General features: G+C 43.3%; 1 protein-coding gene across 2 annotated transcripts; it reads left to right on the top strand.

Moving 5' to 3' along the window:
- The first annotated feature begins 27 nt into the window (after positions 1-27).
- LOC116932556 (laminin subunit alpha-1) lies at positions 28-21,112 on the top strand. Of its 2 annotated transcripts, XM_032940322.2 has the most exons (29): positions 28-331; positions 456-573; positions 704-764; positions 877-1,006; positions 1,282-1,573; positions 3,227-3,444; positions 3,934-4,071; positions 6,372-6,511; positions 6,606-6,708; positions 6,771-8,278; positions 8,352-8,801; positions 9,047-9,255; positions 9,322-9,428; positions 9,555-9,735; positions 12,379-12,485; positions 13,224-13,407; positions 13,462-13,601; positions 13,677-14,111; positions 14,485-14,607; positions 14,694-15,040; positions 15,104-15,906; positions 15,973-16,323; positions 16,382-16,677; positions 16,745-17,609; positions 17,669-19,155; positions 19,223-19,927; positions 19,992-20,561; positions 20,623-20,851; positions 20,912-21,112. In XM_032940322.2, exons 4-29 carry the CDS (start codon positions 962-964, stop codon positions 21,052-21,054), a joined length of 10,176 nt encoding a protein of 3,391 aa, XP_032796213.2. In that variant the 5' UTR covers positions 28-331; positions 456-573; positions 704-764; positions 877-961; the 3' UTR covers positions 21,055-21,112. The 2 variants fall into 2 exon arrangements, with proteins under 2 accessions (XP_032796213.2, XP_045036302.1); XM_045180367.1 differs by lacking the exons at positions 28-331; positions 456-573; positions 704-764; positions 877-1,006 and having other exon boundaries at positions 1,158-1,573.
- Positions 21,113-21,126: the final 14 nt, after the last annotated feature.

Here is a 21,126-nt window from a genome sequence, read left to right as displayed (position 1 = left end):
AAAGAATTTGGGTCGATGGAATCGACTGACAACGCTGTCCTCTACCGGTTTGAGATTATTTTCAACTTAGTGGCCGCTAGATGACCACGAGATATTCTGCACTTTGGCACGATGTGGAGAACACCAGGAAATTTGAATGCGACCGCACATTCACAAAGGCATGTAGACCATTTTGTAATCTGAATACGTAATGTGGATGGCTCCATCGTTATCAAAATGTAATTCATGTAAGATGATCTGGGCGCCACACTTTGTCGAATTTCATATTTTTGATTCAGTATCCAATCGTGGTAGGATTTTCTAATCATTCGTTTGATGGCACAGCATGCTGGTGAGTTATGATTCAGCTAATATGTTATTTCCCGCCTTTTTTTACGATTTTTGGCTGCGCTTGTGCAAATTTACTTCCTATGCATGTTTCAGTGTAATAATTTCTTTTCTTGTGATCTTTTCAGATATTGCTCTTGATCAAAGGTTACAACGTTGGTTGTCTTGAATGAAAAAACTTGCTGCTGGATCAGCCAAGGAAAATCTCCTAAATTCCTTTATAATCATCACCTCATGCCTGAAAAGGTAAGAAATGTAATTGGGTTGTGTGCATCGTTTTCCACCCACCATTTCAGAGAGCCAGAGAACTTCATTATATGCCACGAAAAATGCTATATGGGAGAGTTACAAAAGTCATGCATTTTACTCTTTTCAGGTACTTTATTACCATCACTATGGGAATTTCCTGAATAGAGCAGTTGTATGAGTGGCTTTAGGTAAGATACACAAAAGTCATGGGATGTTGATGGCTATTAATCACGCACACGTGCTCCCGCACAAAAACATCGCCTTGAAAATTACCATCCTTTTTATTTTTCTATGTTGCAGTTATCCAACTGTTTCGTTCTGTCAACAAGAAAACCCCAAAAAGACGAATGAAAGAAAAGGTTAACAAAAAGAAGAAGAATTTTCAATGTCGGGACGAATAAAACGTCGGAGCAGCAACAAGCAACAGCAGGTACTTTTCAACCCCCCTCCTTTTTTTTCTCTTCCTTTTTTTTTTTTCCTTTCATATATATATATACACACACACACAGAGAAGAGAGGCTGGGCTTTAGCTGCACTCAGAACAGCTTTCAAGAAAAATAAAAAATAAAACCCTTCAGTCGGCCTCTGGCCCTTGTCTAAGTCGGTTGTGCTTTCTGTGTGTGTTTCTTTGTATATTCGCGTGTGTGTTTACGACCATTATATATGACCGGTTTTTCTTTTCATTCGGTCCCTTGCCCGCTTTAGATCTTTCAAAAACAACGAAAAAAAGAAGAAGGGTGTCTAAGCGTGAGTGGACTGGATTTCTGTTTTGTTTTATCTATCCGGAACAAACACGCCAAGAGGGGGGAAAACAACACACACAAAAAAAAAATCTGCACTGAAAGAGCTGTGGAGAGATTTGTTTTGTGTGTGTACACACACACACCACAAGAGTGTCTCGGTGACATCATGGATTATCGTTCATTCGTCCCGCTGCTCTGGATTAGCCTTGTATTGCAGGCGGCCCGTCTGACACAAAGTCAAAGTCGGAGCTCAGGTAAAGCATTTCTTTATATAAATGTAATAGAATATTTATAACATTACTGTTGTTATAAAGATAGATTGGAATTTTTGATTTTTATTTTTGAAAAAAAAAAAAAAAAAAATTCCGGTTCAAGGGGAGAAGTGGCAGGAGGGCTGTATCATGCACGTTTTAGGAAAAAGGTTAAGAAGGTCACTGCCGTTATCTCTCTACTTCTCTCATGAAGAAAATACGGTTCTTCTTTTGGGTTTCTTTTTCCCAGTAGGTGGTCGGGCAAAAGTAGGAAAGACTGATGTTTCTACCATACCTTCCCAAAAGAAACGACCCCTCTATTTCCCTTACGAGCGGCTCTTCTCTCTCTCTCTCTACAACAAAACAATCCTCCAGGCTGTGTAATTAAAACATGACAGCAACTTACTACTAACTACTTTATTATAGCTTCCCCCCATTGACTGGGAATTCGCTGGTCTTCCTAAAGCTTTTTTTTTTTTGTCACCTATCTAGATGTAAAAAAAAAAAAAGTAGGGGGGACATGTGCTAACGAGTTTTCACAGCTGCTATTATTCAACGTATAAAAGTTTGAGAGAAATCGCGCAGAAACGTTTTTTTTTGTAATGGAGTTCATATCTTTTGCCCACAGGTGGTAGGATAAGGCGCACTTAACAACTTGACAAAGAGAATGGAAGGGAAAATTGGTGGACCGTGTCAAAATGGGATGTTGTATAGCATCCTTTTGTGGGCTTATCCCCCCCCCCCCCTCGACTAGCGTCAAACGAATTGTTCTTCCGCTATGTTTCCTAGGAATTTCCTTAAAGGGGGGATCGTTTTTATTTAGGGGCGGGTCCTTTTTTTTTTTTTCTGGTGAAAAGTGTCAAGCCAACACACGGTTGGCTTAGCAAGTTGGTTTTAGTTAAATGGGTGGGGTACATTGATGAACACAAACTTCTCGTCAGGATTCAATCCCAAAAAATTATCGTAAAAATTCCATGTCGTTGTTTTCGACTTTCCCCTCAAGTGGAATGTGTATATCCAAATAAGGTCTTTTTTTTTTAATTTTTGTATTTATCCCTTTTCGTCAGAGAGGGAGACGAGAAAAGTGTGAAGTTTCTTCGTCTTTATGGTCACAACATTTGGTTGTTGTTGGCTAGAAACCCCTCTGGTAGAAAAATAAGTCCATCAGGTGCGCCATTTTCCTTGTTTTTGTTGGCAAGCTACTTGAAATGTCTGGAGAATTCCCTTTTTGCAAAAGTAGTCTGACGTGCTGAAAAAGAAACCCGACCAACATCGAAGCATTTTTCGGTGCTTGTCTACGTTTCAATGTGATGAAGTGAATGGCTCGTTCACAGTCGTCAAGTGGCTACCAATTTTCGGGTGGTTCAAGTTTCTCTCTTTCTTTGAACAAATTCTTTTTTGTGTGTGAAGAGGATTCGTCATTTCCTCTTCTTGTGAGACTTGCCACTCATTTCAACACCCAATTTCGGTGATTTTAAAAAGAAAAGCGGACGTGACAGAAATAATTCTTTAACTTTAAATGAGTTGCATAAATCACCTTGTCTCGATATTTAAGACCCTCCTCTTTCCGTTGCGGGGGATTAATTGCGTCCTTTGATGAAGGATAAATGCTAATGAGAAACCCCATTTTATTTTATTTTTTTTTTCCTTAAAAAGATTATCAGCCAATGAACGGAGCTGGTGATCCGGATGGAATTGCTTCTTCCTATCATCAAGAGTTGAAACCGACCCAAGGTTTATTCCCGTCCGTGTTCAATTTGGCGGCAGATGCTGAAGTGACGTCTAATGCCACGTGCGGCCAGTCGTCGTCCGACGGCCCGGAAATCTATTGCAGGCTGGTCGAACATGTCTACGTTCGGGAACCCCAATGTGGCGTAAGTTTAATAGTTTGACATTTGTGTCGCTTAAAAAGAAAACAACAACAACAACAAAAAATTAAAGGAAAAATTCTGACGGCTGCTCCTGGGCGGCTTTGCTATTTATACACCCACATGTGAAGTTTTTTCGGAGCTAGAAGATAAAGCTGCTCTCAGCTGCTGAGAAAGCTCTTTAGAGCCGCCCGCTTCTTTTTTTAGGCTCTTACAAATTGCTCCGTCTGTATCGAATTAGTCATTTCCTAAAAACTGTTTGCTGGCCTAATAACAATAGCCGTTTTTCTTTTTTCCCGACATAACTGAAGCGCATGCCAGTTGGCTCGTCTTTCACAAGAATCTTTAACGGATTCTTCGAAGAATCCTGACGGCATCTCGAAGAATCCCCAAAGAATCTCTTTCAAGAAACATTTTATTTTCCAAATTTGTCTCGAATTTCCTAAAGAAAAAAGAAAACGGGAATCATGTCTGAATTTGTTGTGAATTGTTCAGGTGTGCGACGATAAAGACCCCGAATACCGGCATCCCATCACCAACGTCATCGACGGGACCAACAGCCGGTGGCAAAGTCCCACGCTGCAGAACGGTCGTCGTTTCGAATGGGTCACCATCACCCTCGACCTCAAACAGGTAAAAAGTCGGGAGTTTTCTTTTCTTTTTCACTATCTGTCTCTGTCTTTGCTCTCTCTCCGTGTGTGTGTGTGTGTGAACCGAAAATGTATACGCGTAGTGCAACCGCTGAGAGATGATGACGATAATGGCAACCAAGCAAAACACACACGGCAAAAGAGAAAGGGAGAAAAAAAACAAAAACAAATCCAGTTGTAATAAGAGAAAGAGAATCGTGACCGCACGCTACGGTAACCCATCAGTTTTTATCGCTCGTAAATTTTGTCGTCTACAAGTCTCTTTGTGATTGTTTTTTTTTTGTGGGTCGCATACCAGTCACATTAATAACGAGAAGAAGAAAAAAAGAAAAAGTGAAATCAACTTGTTTCAGAAAAACCGCCAATTGCTTTTCTCACTCTGAGAAATGGAATTCCTTAGATCTCCATCAAAGATACAGTAATAATTTCGGAATGCGGAGAAATCATTTTAAAATCACGTCGACCGGTTTAAAACAAACAATTTTTATTTCACTTTTAAATTTCCATGATGGATCGCATAGGGAAAAAAGGGAGCGCGTTACGTGTCGATATGTTTTTTACGAAAAAATTCCTCCCCTCTAACAAATCCTCTATAAAGGGTAAAAAATAACGATGGATTATTTAAAAAAAAAAATAAAATAAATTCCTCGTCACGGAGACGCGTGACTTGAGCGATGGATCTTTTTTCTATTTGGTTGGCAACGGGGAAAAGAAAAGAAATTGAGCGCCAATAGAAGCACGTACTACCCCGTTGGAAAAAGAACACGATGATCAATCTCGCACAGGCAAAAATGTTTTAAAGCTCGTCTCCGTATATGTGGACGCTTTTTTTTTAAGTGTTTTGCTGCACGAACCGGACGGCCATGCCAATAATAAAAAAAAAAAATGAGAAAGATGGTACTATTGATCATAGCCGCTCTATGTATGGGGGGGGGGGAGAGATTGTCGCGTTAGATTGGACATCAACTGTCAAGAAATTGTGTCCAAGAATCACGACACTGACCCCCTTTTCTTATTTCTAATGGCTTTCAGAGCCATTCAGCTGTCATAGGATTTTCAGTTGAAAAATGTTTTCCTTTCTCTTCGTGTATAATTGTTTGTTTTTTTTTAAATATTTTAAAGTGTTTTACAAACAGAGCGGTAGGAAATTATCCTAATATTTTATTCCATCTCATGAATTCTTTTGTTATTGTAATTTAATAGTGTGAACGTGGGGGTTGTGGGGGAAAAGAATCGAAATATTTTATTGAAAATCATCATAAAAAATTCTGGCTTTGTATGTAAACGAAAAAGAAAAAAAAGAATGGGATGAAGAAGAAAGAAAATAGTAATCTTTGAAAATGTCGTGACTATGCGTTGAATGGGTGGAGTGCCGCGTTGTTAGGGTCCGGTGGATTGTTGGTTACGTTGAAGAAGAAAAAAAAAGATGGGCGTAGGGTGGCACCGCATCACAACTCCAGTCCGCCCTTTTATTTTTTTTTTTTTTTCCTCATCTTCTTCATCATCATTCTGTTTCATCTTCCATTTGAAATTTTCGTTTAAAAGGAAAGATTTTATTTATTTTTTAATGACGTCATATTTTAAGTTTGACGTCAGTTCTTTTATGTTTAATTAATCCGGGCGTAAAACAAACGAGATGTTTCAAGTTTGGTTTAAAACGCGAAACAAATTTGGTCGCTGTGGATATGCAAATTGGAACGACAAACTTTTTTTTCGTCGACCGTCTGCGTGAATTCTGATGGTGTGTTTTTAATGAGCTAAATCAACAACAGTCAGAAACGCCTTCCCGCTAAAAAAAAAAAAATCCTCCCGAAAGAAAAAAAAAATTTTGTGGGTTGCTTTTTTATTATTTCTCTGAAAAAATTTATTTATGTTTATTTTGCATTTCTTTTGTTTGGTCGTGAAGCGAATCTTTCGCCGTGTCATTTTTCATCGGGAATGGATTTCCTTTTTTAAAAAAAAATCGGCAAAAAAAAACTAATCCAAATAACAGTCCAAACGCGTGAAAATGAAGTTTAGAAGTCCATTTAAGGGTAATCGTTAAGGGCGAACTGGGCAGACAGCAACAACACATTTCTCTTATTATGATTGTCCGATAGCTGTTTTCCCTTTCTTAGAAATTCTCCAGTTTATTAGTTGGATTCCATTTCCTTTTTATAGAGCGGAATATCACGTGAAATCTTACAATGTTAGTGTTTGGCTAAAATGACTTTATTATTTATTTTTTTCAGATTTGCATATGCTAATTTATGGACTTCATTATTTTTGGTATAATTAAAACAGGTGTATCAAGTGGCGTACGTTGTGGTCAAGTCTGCCATCTCGCCACGTCCAGGCAATTGGATATTGGAACGCTCCATAGATGGCGTCACTTTCGTTCCATGGCAATATTACGCTTTGAGCGAAGCTGAATGCCTTTCCCGGTAATATTTGAAATCCTAAACAAATTCAATGTGTCGTACTCATATTTCTATTCACCTTTAAAACACAAATAATGAATTGCTTTACGCGTGACAGGTACGGAATAGAACCGCGTGAAGGTAATCCGACCTACAGGAGCGATAGCGAAGTCATTTGCACTGCTTTCTACTCCAAACTGGATCCGCTGGAAGACGGAGAAGTATGTTGCAAAATTTATTTTTAACTTTATCTCTAAAAATTACAAATAATTTTTGCCCTTAGATTCATACGTCATTGATTAAGGGACGGCCAGGTGCTGGGCTTCCGTCAGCCGAGTTACTGGAATTTACACGCGCGCGTTATGTCCGCCTTCGTCTGCAAAAGATCCGCACTCTGAACGCCGATTTGATGAGCAAATTATCCAGCAAGAATCAAAACAGCATTTCCGGAAGCGAGTCGGAAGCGGACCGTTCGTTATATCAGCGGCTTTTTTACTCCATCAAGGACATTTCCATTGGTGGCCAATGCGTCTGCAACGGTCACGCGTCTGCATGCCCTTACCATCCGGACGTGGACCGGGCACAGTGTCGTTGCGAACATAACACCTGCGGTTCGAATTGCGAAAAATGCTGCCCTCTATTCAATCAACGCCCATGGAAAGCCGGAACTATGGGCGAGGCGGCTGTCTGCGAGCAATGTCAATGTCACGGCCACGCCCACCAATGCCGCTATGATCCTCTGGTGGATAAAGAACGCACGAGTCTCAGCATCCACAACATTTATCAAGGCGGAGGGGTTTGCATGAATTGCACGGATTTCACGACCGGCATTAATTGCGAGACATGCCTGGAAGGCTACTATCGTCAACCCGGATCCACTCTAACGGCTCCTTGCCATCCGTGTGGATGTCATCCGGAGGGGTCGATTGGAACCTCTTGTACAGATGGCAGCACATTTCCAATCCAATGCCAATGTCGCGTAGGATTCGCCGGACCGAAGTGCGATCGATGCGCGTCCGGCTACCACAGTTTCCCCAATTGCGAACCTTGCGGATGCGATACGGCCGGAATTTCAGACCCCGGTTGCAGATCCCCGTGCCAATGCAAAATCAACGTCGAAGGTGAACGATGCGATCGTTGTAAACCCGGATTCTTTGACCTCCGTCAAGACAATCCCGAAGGTTGTTCACGTTGCTTCTGTTTCGATCGTTCCGGCAACTGCACAGCCTCTGATTTGGGCATTCAGAAAATCAATAGCAGAAATGGATGGTTAGTGACGGACCTCCAAGGCAGACGGATCGTGTCTCCCACCGCCGAGCAGAACAACAACGAAAAGGACAGCCACAATAAACATATCGGACGACTATCTATCGCCAATGATGACATGGCTGATTTCGAGAGCTACTATTGGCTAGCACCTGACGATTACCTGGGCAAGAAATTGACCGCCTATTCGCAAACAGTTAAATTTCACGTGTCTTGGGTGAAAGCCCGAGGCGATTCGGCCGGCAAAGCTACCAAAGGTCCAGACGTCATTATGGAAGGTGGTGGCATGAAGATTGGTTACGGGGATCGATCCTACCACCGCGACAGCAACACGACCATCACCTGGACACTCAAAGAATCCAAGCATTGGTATCACATTCCGGATAATGTGATGGACATTGTGCGTCGACGCCGAACCGAGTACAAAGGCGACGGTGTCACCAAGAGTCAGCTGATGACGGTTCTCAACGATTTGCGTCGACTCCTCGTCCGCGCTAAATTCCACACGGATCAAATTGAAGGAGTGTAAGTTTCTTTCTCAATTTTAATAACCTTGATTTTTAAATTTTTTTAAATCGTGTTATTATTTTTTTTTCAGGTTGCATGATGCTCAGTTGGACGTCGGTTCGGAACATTCGCAAAGTGTTGAACGGGCAAGAGGAATCGAAAAGTGCACATGTCCGTCCGGCTACGCTGGATTATCTTGTGAGGATTGCGCGTTTGGTTATGTACGTCGCAACAGCAGTCGAGGACGTGGAGAATTCGAATGTTTGGCCTGCGAATGCAACGGTCACGCTGCTACGTGTGACGTGAACGACTTGACGGCGTGTAGCCGTCCATGTTTGCATAACACGGTCGGTGCCCAGTGTGAAAGCTGCGCCGTGGGATACTACGGGGATGCTCGTTCTGGCGGTGCCTGCAAGAAATGCCGATGTCCGCTCGAATCCCCATCAAGTAATAACTTCAGTCCGACTTGCGTCACTACAGGACCAGACAGTTATGTGTGCGATCAGTGTCCGTCTGGCTACGAAGGTCATCATTGCCAAAGGTAAACGTTTTTTTTGTTTGGTTTTTCAAACTTTTCTTGGAGTAGTGTAAAATGTGGCCGCTAGATGGCTTAAACTCAAACTTTCGTCTGGGGTAAATATTTTATTTTTATTTTTTTTAATTCCGTGTAATCCGATAAGAGGATGATGTGCTGCGCATTAGGCGGCTGGTTTAGTATTTCAAATGTTTGAATTATTTATTCAATTTTTAAAAATCGTTTGAATGTGATTGGGTGGGGCTGAGCAGGTGCGCTGAGGGTTACTTTGGTAATCCGCTATTGCCCGGCGGTTTCTGTCAACCGTGTGACTGCAGTAGTAATCACGAAGTGGGCGCATCCGATTGGTGCGACAGGTTGACAGGTCAATGTCTCAAGTGCAAAACGGGCACGGCCGGCCATTCGTGCCAGCTGTGCGCACCCGGTTACTATGGCAACGCAACTGAAGGCACTTGTCGAGGTAAATTTCATACCATAATTCATTTTGATTCATGTTTAACGTTTTTATTATTTAAAAAACAACAAGAATGCCGTTGCCATACAGACGGCTCGGCCAGCAATCAGTGCGATATGGAAACCGGTCTTTGCCAATGCAAAGAGCGTTTCGCCGGTAAACACTGCGACCGATGCAAGGTACTTAAATCATTTTAATTCCTCGTAGAATAAGCCAATTAGTTATAGAGGTGAAGAAAGGTCTTTGTGTAGTTTTTGTTTTTAGAAATTTGAATGTGATGGATGTGTTTATTTCTTCACGCGCAGGATGGATATGGAGATATTCACGCTGGCTGTCGTGACTGCCAATGCGACATGGTGGGTTCGCTGACGGCGCAGACTTGCGACGGCCAAACGGGTCAATGCCAATGCAAACCGGGCGTTGGAGGACTCGCATGCAATCAATGTCTGGAACACCACTATGATTTCTCCATCAACGGTTGTCAAGGTACGTTGTAACTTATTTTTTTTTTCAACATAATTCTTCTTTCGTGAGGGAAAGTTCGTTCGTTATCCGCGCCCATCCGGTCCTTCTGCGTTCCTCTCTTCCTACGGGTGGGATGATGACGTCGTGTCAAACGTTAATTGAAAATAAACAAACAAATAAGGAGGCAGAAAGGAAACGGGTTTTCAAGTGGAGGCGCGCGCACACGTCCGCACATTTATTAAAACCATTTGAGCCGTGAAAACGTACATTTTTAAAACTTTCATCAACATTCGATTTGAGCGTGAAAATGTTGTCAAAAGCGCACGCAAAACATTGCGTGTCAAACGTCTTTTTTTGTGTGTTGTTGTTCTCGGCACTTTGGAAAGTCGTTGACATTTGATGTCGCCATGAAGGACACGTTTTCTTCCAAAGAGATTAGAAAATATCAGGTTATGAATATCTGCTCCTCCTTTTTCATGCCAACTTTTATTTCAATGGAAGACTCGTGCTCCCACGAACTGCATCGCAGCTTTAAAAACCACACAATCACTTGGTAGATGGTCTTATTTTCCAGGGAATTCTGTGCTTCACCTAACCCTCACGTACCCTTTTCATGTAGGGTCGAATGTGAATTTGAAACAAGTTATCTTTTTTTCCACGTAGTACTCCATGGTGGTCCCTTTTTTTTCAATTGGCTCATTACCAATCGAACAGTTCAACTGCGTACAATCTAACGAGCAACTGACTACCGTTAATGAGAATCTTCATTTGACAGAACCTTCGTGCACTCTATGCGGGTTTTTTAAATAGAATTTTTAAAAAAAGAGGAGGTTTACTTGCGTTATATAAACACGGACTATGGAGGGCCGTCTGGTTATGGATATGGACATGTTTGTATGTGTTTTGGGGCAAGAGAGGGGAAAGCACTCTCTTACATAGGCGCCGGCTGTTGTGTTATTTTGGTTTGTCTTGTCTCTTATAGCCGAGTGTTTCTCTGCTATCCTTTTTATTTTTTTCAGAGAAAAAAAACGCTCCAACAGACCGAGAATAAAAAGAGAAACATACACCAAATGGCCAGCGATGTTTATCGAGGAATTAAAAAAACAAAAAAAAAATTTTTTGGCAAAGAGAGAATCTTTCGCTTGAATTCAAATTGACGATGTTATTCTGTAAATTCTTTTGAACAGTTCGCGCAAATGTTATTCTGCCAAATAGCTCAGAGCCAAAAAGGTGTCTGTCTCCCCTCTCTTTTTGGGAGAGAGAAAAAAAAAAACTTGTTTTCTACAGTAGCTCCTCCTCCTCCTTTCTTTTTAGTGGCCTCTGATGGCTCTCTCAGCCGGAGAGTTTTTTATTTTATTTTGCTGCCTAAGAGGACCCTACAAAACAAAATCGTGTTTAGTTTTTCGAAGAACAGCAGCACACGTCGTCGGGCACAGTCGACCGAGGTCTTCAAGTCCGTCCGGACGTGTGTGTGTGCGTGCGTGTCGTGTCTTTTTTTTTTTTTAAACTTGGGAAGGATGTCGACTCGATGTCATTTGATCAAAGATGAAACTGTTGAACAAGATGAATAATTTTGCGCTCATTTTGTTGTGCGTGTCGTTGAGCCGAGCGACGGACGACGATGTGGCCGTTTTAGTGACGAAAATTCAAAGCAGCAGCAGCGTGCGGATAACTCACCGTCAGCACAAACAACACACGACCAATCAGCGAAATTCAAATGCGCGCCATCCGTTCTTGTACAAAAAGGATTACTACAAAAACTGGTTGGGATTGAAAACGGGTACGATTTCAAAATGAGTAAAGTTTGATTGGATTTTAAAAGTCCCGATTTTTTCTCTCGTGGCGACATGTCTGGAGATTGTTTTTTTTTTTTTTTTTTTAGAAAGCATTTCCATAAAAAGAACCCGGTCGACAGCTAACAAATCTTTTCGGCTATGGAAATACATTCCGATTTTGGGTAGATGTTTATAGAATCGCGAATGAGAAGGACATTGTTTTTATGTCGGCTTTTGAAAATTTGGATTTAAAAGAAAAGAGACTTTGTGTTTGTTGCCGCTTTTGTTTTTTTTTTTCACAAAAAAAAATTTTTTACTCAATGAGCTAATTGATCATTGAAGAGCGCCATGTGCCTTTAAGGGGGTAGGAAAAACGGTGGGAATGTTTTCTTGTTTCCCTTCGCCGCTCTTTGCTGCCGACTCCCCCTCATCTTCTAATTACTTTTTTGAAGAAGAAAAATGCAATGTGCAATAAATCCAGTTGCTTTTTGTTTTGTTTTTTTTTTTTTGCGTGTGAAACTAATTTGCCCCCCTTTTTTTAGCAGCGAGCATCGAGAGAAGAAGAAAAATCTTGCGTGACTAATATTAGACATACAAATAGAGCGCGCGCACGTTATCCGAAAACTCTGTGGGTGTGGGGAGTGAGAAAACTCGGCCTGCTCATCAAAAGTGAAAAATAGTAATGGTTATTATTATTATCCCCCATCTTCTCTGTTTGCCTCCCCTCGGTGAAATGTACCGTCCCGGTTTTGTATTTTACTTGACAGCTGAGATGGTTAGCAGCCGGAATTCCTTTCCGGTTTTGACCCTTTTTTTTTTTTTTTTCTCTTCTTTAACAGAACGCAAGAATTTTCGTTGGCACAATTTCAAAAATTGTTTTCATTTTCAGGGTGCAATTGCAATCAATCGGGATCGGAGAGGAAGACGTGCAACATCGTCACGGGCCAATGCGAATGCAGACCTAACGTCGTCGGTCTCAAGTGCGACCAATGCCAAGTGAGTTTCACGTTTTGTTTATTAAAATGTAAAAGTTTAGTATAAGGAAAAGAAGAAGAAAAAAAAGGCATTTTTATTTTTGTTTTAAATAAAATTGTTGGCCATCTTTCGGTCAAGTGCCTCGTCTGGCCCTGGATTTAAAAAAAAAAAGACCCTCTGGAATCAATTTTAGTCAAATGCTAAAAGAAAAAAAAAGAAATCCTAATGAAACATTTCCTTCTTTGTCTCGCTGCACGAAAGAAAACAAAACATTTAAAAACGTGTGTGCTGGCGAATTTACGATTCGTGATTTTCTCCCGCGTGACCTGTGTGTGTGTGTGTGTGATTCTGCCTCTTTAGGCTCTGAAACGAAAAAAAAATTTCTAATAGCTCCCAGGGTATGGGAAACAATCAGTTCCAACCGCAAACAATTGGAATTTGCATTGTCATCATCATCCATCTTTGATCAACTTTTTCTTTCTCATTGCCCAAACACGGAGACGTAAGAGAGAGAGAAAGAAAAAAAAGGAGTCATTAGAACTCTTTGATGGATGAGGAATTCCGTTCGTCTTGTCATATAAATAACCTCCAGTAGGAAAGAAAAAGGAAATCTCTTTTTTGGAGGTCCGTCGTGTTTTAGTTCTTGACGAGTTGTGCGTGAATGGAATAAACAAAAGAGAAAATGTTCGGGACAAGATTTCCTTTTTGTCATCGATTTTCTTATTCCATTTCTTTGTTTTCTACGATAAACTACGACAGGTTGGATTCTGGAATTTAATCTCGAGACGGGGATGCCAATCGTGCGGATGCGATGGAACTGGAGCCGTCGATCGGACTTGTCATCCAACCACTGGCGCCTGTTATTGTCTGCCGGGCGTTGGAGGTCAATCTTGCGATAGGTGTCTCCCAGGATTCTTCGGATTCTCGTCATCTGGATGTCGAGGTATTTTTAAAAAAAAAGATCGCTGAACATTTTTGAATGACATTTTGACTTTAGAATGTGAGCCGTGCAATAAGCCGGGCCATATCTGCGATCCAGATACGGGACGTTGTGTTTGTCCTACCGGAACGGAAGGCTCTCAATGTCAAACTTGTTCTGTTGGAACATGGAATCACAATCCAGTTAAAGGATGCAAAGTATGTCGTCTTTTTTTAACTCAATTCATTCATGAATTTTATTTTATTGTTAATCGAATTTCCTTCGTTTCAAAGAATTGTAACTGCCATCCGCAAGGATCTCGATCCAGCCAATGCGACCAATTTACTGGCGCTTGCGCGTGTCGCCCAGGTTTCGCCGGAATGCAATGCGATCGCTGCGTCCAGCCAGGATTTTACGGCTTTCCGCAATGTCAGCGTTGCGATTGTCATCCGACTGGAACAGACACACGATCGAATGAAGCGGGTCTTCTTATCGGATGCAACCAGCAGGACGGCCAGTGTCTGTGCAAGGCCAATGTGATGGGCAGACGGTGCGACACTTGTAAGGAATCGACGTTCGGATTACTGCACGTCGATGGAACGGAACAGACGGATCAGCAGCTTCATCAGGAGCTGACAGACAATTTTGTCGACGATGGTGGATGCACACCTTGTTTCTGTTTCGGCCGTTCGTCCAGCTGCACACAAGCCCAACTCTTTTGGTCTCAGGTATTTGTGTGTGTGTGTGTCATTAAATCTTCTTCTTGTATTCCTTAGCCTAGTTGGTAATCCGATCCAGTCCTAACAACATCATGTCTCTCTCCCCCCCTCTTGACGTTTTGTTCAAATTTGTACCAAATAGAAGAGAAAAAAAAAAGAGGAGTGGAATGGGGAGGGGAGGAAATATCGAATGACTTTGAGTCCTAAACTCAGGCTCAGTGGTGTAATTGAATGCTTGCGTGGTCGGCCCAAATGTTATTCGGTTTCAAAGCCGGATAAGTGAACTTGAACGTTATAGAACGGGAATTGATAAATTTATCCGACAACACTGTTTGATTTTTTTTATAATAACCAAACATTTAATTCATTTATTTTTTGACAGATGAAGGTGGAAGGAAGTCGCGGTTTAATGATCACCTACGACCCTCCTGGCCCGGATGCGCCTAATAACGTAGCCAATCCCAACCAGTTCCCAGTCAACACCCAGGAAATCTGTTACATCAATGTCAGTTTTTTTATTTTTTTATTAATTAAATCATTTAAACTGAACATCATTTCAATATAAAAAAAAATGTGATTTTTAAAATGTAGTTGGCCTTGCCAGGTGATGGACAACTTCAATTTAAGACGGGCGAAACACAATTGAATGTGACCAACAATTTACGAATCGTTCCGGACGTCCGGGGTGATGTCATGATTGGTGTGAGTCAATTTTTTGACACGCCACTCTACTGGCAACTGCCCGCTTCTTTTTCTGGTGACCGCACGACCTCTTACAACGGCCTGCTTCGTTTTACTGTAACCAACCATGGAGGGTCGACCCTATTTCCGGACAACATTCTGGCCACTTATCCACTAGTTCAAATCCAAGGCAACCGCAAGGTTATCTTGGAATATTATCCGCCCGCGCCACACCCAAATGGCCGCTACCAAGTGAGGTAAATATCGGCTATTTTTATATTCCAATTCCAAAATGTAAAAATCGTTTGCATCGGAACTAGATTGCACGAAACTCTTTGGCGGATGAAAAATAATCCGCAAGCCAAAGTCAGCCGGCCGATGATGATGATCGCTTTGCAAAACGTACAGCACATCCTGATCCGCGCCACCGATTCAATGGATCGCATTAAAGCCGAGCTGAAGGACGTCAGCCTCGAAGTAGCCCTTCCTGCTGCTCCTACAAATTCATCAACCCATCGAAACAATCCAGTCATTGCCAGTGGAGTGGAGATGTGCCAGTGCCCATCAGAATATACTGGAGGCTCGTGCCAAGACCCTCATCGAGGCTATTATCGCCGCTTTAAATACGAACATGTGTCCAGCATAGTCCTTATCGAACTGGTGGGCGAGGCTTATCCATGCCATTGTAATGGGCGGAGCGAGACATGCGATAGGGAGACTGGGCGATGTACCAATTGTCGAGAGAGCACTACCGGAGATCATTGCCAACAATGCGCCAAAGGCTATTACGGTGAACCCAATCACCCGGGCGGCTGCAGGCCTTGCGCGTGCCCTTCCATCGATCGCAATTTTGCCGATTCCTGCCAACTCTTGCGCAATGGTTCCCAGAGCTGCTCTTGTGCGCGTGGCTTTCGCGGTGATAAATGTCAGAAATGCGATTATGGCTATTATGGCAATCCCAGTCAAGGTGTTCCTTGCCAGCCGTGCCTGTGCAATGTCAATGGCAGCGTTAGCGATGAGTGTCACGAGGTGACTGGCCATTGCAACTGTAAGCCGGGCATAACTGGACGCGATTGCACCTATTGCGCTCCACGGCACGTCATCAGTCCGACCGGATGCACATGTAAGACTCGTTTTTTAATAATTTCAATTTTTTAATTTAATTGTTTAATCAATTTTATTTGACTAGCTTGCGAGGATGGATGTACTGGTGCGTTGTTTGACGAAGTGGATCAAATGGCCAGCATGATTGCCCGTTACAATTTCACTGATTATGTTCCCCTGCCGTGGACTGGCCTGTTTCATCAGCAAAACACGACCATCCTGCTGGAACAGACTTTAATAGAAAAACGAGAAGAGAATGAAATCATTGATCGACTGATCAATGCTCCCAATATCCTTCCGCTGGCTCAAATCACTCTCCAGCGTGCGAAAGAGCTGGAAACATTGGCTACCGGATTCCAAACGGAAGCTTCCGATTTACAGCCTGTCTGCACTCAGGCCTTGGAAGCTTCAATTCTCGTTACCACCATCATGGAAGGTAGTAATCAAACAAATCTTGAAATGTCTTCTTCAATCCTAAACTGAATGATGTACAGAGATCATCGCCTATTTGAAAAATTACGCCATTGGAGAGACGCCGTCTATTAATATCAACAAAGCCTTGGCGGAAGCAGAGAATCATTGGCAGTACATCCAATCGATTGATGTCGATACGAGGAAAACCAATGCCATTAAAGAATTGGAACGAAGCCGCAATTTACTGAACAGCATCAAGAACCTCTTCGACGACGAAAGCGACACCGCTCAAGTGCGAGATAACCTGGAAGGCTTCAAAATTCGCTTGGATGATTTGGAAAATTACATCTACAAGAGTCGCAACTCGACTGAAGCTGTACGTTCTATACTTCACGTTTGTTTGCTGAATTGTGTGAATGTAACATCTGTTTATTTTCTTCCAGGCATTTCGTTCCTTATCCAACAGTAATTCAACGCTGGATGCCATCCGTCATTCCGTCGGCGAAATTACCTCGAAATCCACCCAGATTGATATTGATTTGAATTTGGCGCGCAAAAAGAATGTTAATGCTTCCCTGGCTATTAGCCGTGCTCGTGTTGGCTTCCAGGCGTTGTCTACGTCCCTTGATAATCTCAAAAACAAAAAGGCTCAATGTGCCGCTAAAGAAAGCGAATTGAGCCGCTTGAATCCCGAGTATAAGCGCAAATACGTCACGGCCGCCCAGGAACATGCCAACAATTTGTGGCAACAAGCCCAGGCCTTGTTTAATCAATTCAACGCGACCCGTGACGTGGCAGATCATCCGCTTCAAGCGGCCAATGCGTATCGATCGATTGTCGAGGCGTTGAAATTGGCCAGACAAGCGGCTGAAGCTGCAGGTGAAGCTGCCGAAACCGCGTACGGAAGGGCTTATCCGGAAGACATGGACTTGTCGTTGGTAGAGCAAGCGCGGCTTTCCCGCGAAAAAAGCCGAGATCTTTTGCGTCAATCGGAACGACTCCAAGTCGTCGTGTCCAGCCACAAGGAACAATTGAAAGGAGAGCAGATCAAATTGGATTCAGTGGAAATGATGTTGAAAAAGGCCAAATCCATAAATGAGGAAACTACAGCGAACATGGACAAGCTGCCCCAAGTTCGAGATCGGGCGAAAGCGGCTGTTGAGAAATCGACAGATGCCCTAAGCAAATCGACGACTGTATCGAAGCAAGTGATGGACATCAAATCGCAGATAGATTCTGAATTAAGAGTTAGATTGCTGGCTATGCAAAACAGTCGCAATGTCGGTCTCGGAAATATCCCTAAACTCGGTAAGACACATTTAAAATGTAGGGAGAACGTTATCACATTTGCTTATTTTGCTATCCAGTTGATGACGCCCGGAAAAACATGAAACATCTGGATGTTAAGATAACGCATTTAACCAAGAAGAATTTTGAATTCCGAGCCATTAACTCGTCGGTATCGTTGAAATTGGACGAACTACGTAAGAAGATCAAACGGGCCAAGCAGGCTGCGTCCAGCATCCGAGTGTCGCTGTCGGGCAATTCAGGCTCATGTTCCAGGAGTTTCACACCGCCACTGCAGCCGAGTAGCATGTCCAGCATCATGATGACTTACGCTTTCAATCACAAGGATCGTGATTCCTTGCTGTTTTACCTGCCGGCCACTAAGAAGTACGGCAACGATCAAGAGACGGACTTTTTGGCTGTAGAAATGGTCGACCGTCAAATTCGTTTCTTGTGGAACGCAGGAGGTGGAACAACAGTCCTGACTCATCCCCTCAAGCTGCAGCCCGGCCCTGATGATTTATCAAATGATTTCCGTTGGTACAAGATCGAAGCTGAACGGACGGGCAATGTGGGATCACTTAGAGTCCGTACAGTCAAACCTGAGAATGATGGAGACATTGAAGGAGTTACAGTGACAGGCGCTGGACCTCCTCGGTTCTCTAAAGTGGATCTAACAACTGGCGATAAGTTGTACATTGGCCGCGTTCCAGATAATTCACCATCTGACCTTAAAACGAGCAAGTTTAGTGGTCATTTACATCAGATGTGGTACGATGGACAGCCCATTGGTCTGTGGAATTTCATGTCGACTAGTGCCGGTTGCGGTCCGTCAATCGAAGGAGCGCAGGAAGCCAAGGATGAGTCATCCTTCCGTTTCAACGGCCAAGGCTATGCTGAGCTCGCCCAGATTCCTCGTTACGATTCACGCCAGTACAGTATCACCTTTAGTTTCAAATCGCTGGATGAAAATGCACTTCTCTTCTTGGCAATTAACGAAACTCATCTGGGCCAGTACATCAGTTTGGAGCTGACGGAAGGGTTAATCCGCTATCAAGTTCGTTACGGCTCCGGCTACGAGATGTCGTTGCAGAGCCGTCAGAAATACAACACCGGACAGTGGGTCAAAGTTGAAGCATCGCGTGTCCTCATACGCGGAGTGGAGACGGCCCTTTTGAAAGTAGCAGACGATGAGGAACTTTCAGCCGCTCCGTTTAATTTCGGAGTCCCAGATTTGGAGCTGGAAGAAGCAAAACTTTATGTAGGTGGATTGCCGCCAGATGTCAGCATTTCATCGGATTTGATGGGTTCCGTTCCAGGCTCTTTCCTCGGATGCATGAAAGATCTTCAAGTGGTGGCGTTTGGAATGAATCCATTGCAAGGATCGTTTTATGGAGTCGAAGCGTCTTGTAGTTCTCAAACGATTAACAAAATTGTGGCCTTTGCCGGAACTGGATACATCCAGCTGAGGGCTGCGAGACCTACGGGTCGCGACTTGACATTGGGGTTGAGCTTCAAAACTGAAGCGCCTGAAGGCATTTTAATATTCTCTGCTCCTGTTCCAGCTGTAAGTCGATTAGACCTCAACTTTAAGTGACATCTTTATTAAATTTAATTTGTTAACTCATAAATAGGAAGCTAACGATGAACCGGCCAATGACGAAGACATGCCCGTCCAGTTGCCGCTCAGAAGTGACAAAGAGGCGGACATGATATCGTTGACCATGCGCCAGGGCAAAGTGGAAGCACGATTCCGATCCAGCCCGGCAGAAGTTGTTTCCATCACATCCAGCGAAACTTACAACGACGGCCAATTCCACGGGCTAGTCGTCGTCCGCACCGGAAGAAAAGTCGAAGTGCTGGTAGACGACATTTCCATCGGCACTCTCCGGCTGGCCCGTCAAGTGACTGGCAGTTCGAGTAGCGGCTCCGATTTCTCTCATTTGATGCTCGGAGGAGTCCGTCCAGAATGGCTGTCGATGGCGGCGGATTTCATCGGCACCCAGCATTCCTTTAGCGGATGCATCGCTGATCTGAGCTTCAACAACCAATTGGTTGATTTGAGTTACCCCATCAGGCATTCCGCTGCTGCGGTTGGTCGTTGCCAGCACATTCCAGTACCTCGAGTGCTGGAAGAGCGGATGCAAGCGAATGAGAATGCCCTTTCATCTTGTAGGGAAGTGCCCCAGTACACGATCGAAGGTCGCGCCTTCAAATTTGGCGACGCACCCAATAGCCACGTGATGATATCCGCCAGCCGTAAAGAACTTCACAGTAGCTTCAATTTCACCATGGATTTCCGCACTCACTACCCGAATGGTCTTCTTCTGTTCTCATCCGTAAGAGATATTAAATATTTCTTAAAGAAATCGTGGTTTAATTGTTTTTTTCAAAATCAAACAGATGAAGCAGAAGAAAGCTGCAAACTATTTGCTAGTGGCTTTGAAGAACGGCAAAGTGGTGGTTAGTTTGCACGGCCGCCGCAAAGAAGACCTCGTCTCAGCTGGAAGCGTTAATGATGGTCTCTGGCACCGCGTGCATATCATTAAAGATAAGCGCAAAGTCGTCGTGATGCTGGATGATTTCGCTCCTTTGCGAGCCAAAGCGCCCAATAAATTGCAATTGGACGGCCAGTTGTTCGTCGGTGGACTGCCGGAGAATTCATTGTTTCTCGATAACGCAGCCGCCGAAGGTTTCAAAGGCTGCATACGTAATTTAAATCTCAACGGGAGATCGCACGATTTAGCCAGCAGCAAGAACGTCATCCAGCGAGTGGGGCAATGTTTCGCTCACGTCGAAACGGGCTCCTATTTTCCCGGAGACGCTTACGCTGTCTATAGCGAAGATTTCCGCGTTGGAGCAATGGCCGACATCCAGCTGGAATTCCGGACGACCGAGTTGAACGGAGTATTGCTCAGCGTTTCTGAGCGCAAAGGTTCACCGTCCTTGTCACTGGCCATCGACGACGGAACGGTCAGTTTCTATTTAAACTATTAATTTGCATATAACTTTGAATATTTTGTTTAATTAACAGATTGTTTTCGCCGTCGATATGGGTGACAACCGAACCTTTTCCGTCAGCCAGAGTTTCCCGTCGACTTACCAGCTGTGCGACAATCGCTGGCATTCGGTGAAAGCTAATTACGTGGAAAATGCACTGACGCTTAAAGTGGACAACCAAGACGAGCAGTACGGCTTCTCCACTAACGGACACGTCAAGGAAGCCAAAACGCGCAATCCTTTGTTCATCGGTGGCTTGCCAGGTAAAAAGATGATGAAAAACATTTGTACCAATTTATCAACAACAATTTTTGCTGATTCAGAACTGGAGCCTCAAGGAGCGTTAAGAGTTCGAGATAATTTTAAAGGCTGCATCCGCAATGTTGTGATTCGCGGTGAGATCAAAGACTGGACCGATATGGCCCGACTGAACAATGTGCTTTTAAATGCCTGTCCCACCAACTAATCCAAGTGCCTGATAACGGCGTATTCTATTAGCCGAAATACACAAAAACCTAACTAAACAAATGTAAGTTTT

Source organism: Daphnia magna, linkage group LG10, assembly GCF_020631705.1.
Source record: "Daphnia magna isolate NIES linkage group LG10, ASM2063170v1.1, whole genome shotgun sequence".
Taxonomy (NCBI): domain Eukaryota; kingdom Metazoa; phylum Arthropoda; class Branchiopoda; order Diplostraca; family Daphniidae; genus Daphnia; species Daphnia magna.
Note: the sequence above shows the minus strand (reverse complement) of the source record. Positions and strands in the feature narration are given on the sequence as shown.

Excerpts from the sequence above, each read along its gene's own strand:
- LOC116932556 (XM_032940322.2), top strand. The coding sequence starts at position 962 with ATGTCGGGACGAATAAAACGTCGGAGCAGCAACAAGCAACAGCAG. Across the intron at positions 1,007-1,281 it reads GCAGCAACAAGCAACAGCAG|ATCTTTCAAAAACAACGAAA; the intron begins GTACTTTTCAAC and ends TGCCCGCTTTAG. Across the intron at positions 19,928-19,991 it reads GTCTTCTTCTGTTCTCATCC|ATGAAGCAGAAGAAAGCTGC; the intron begins GTAAGAGATATT and ends AAAATCAAACAG.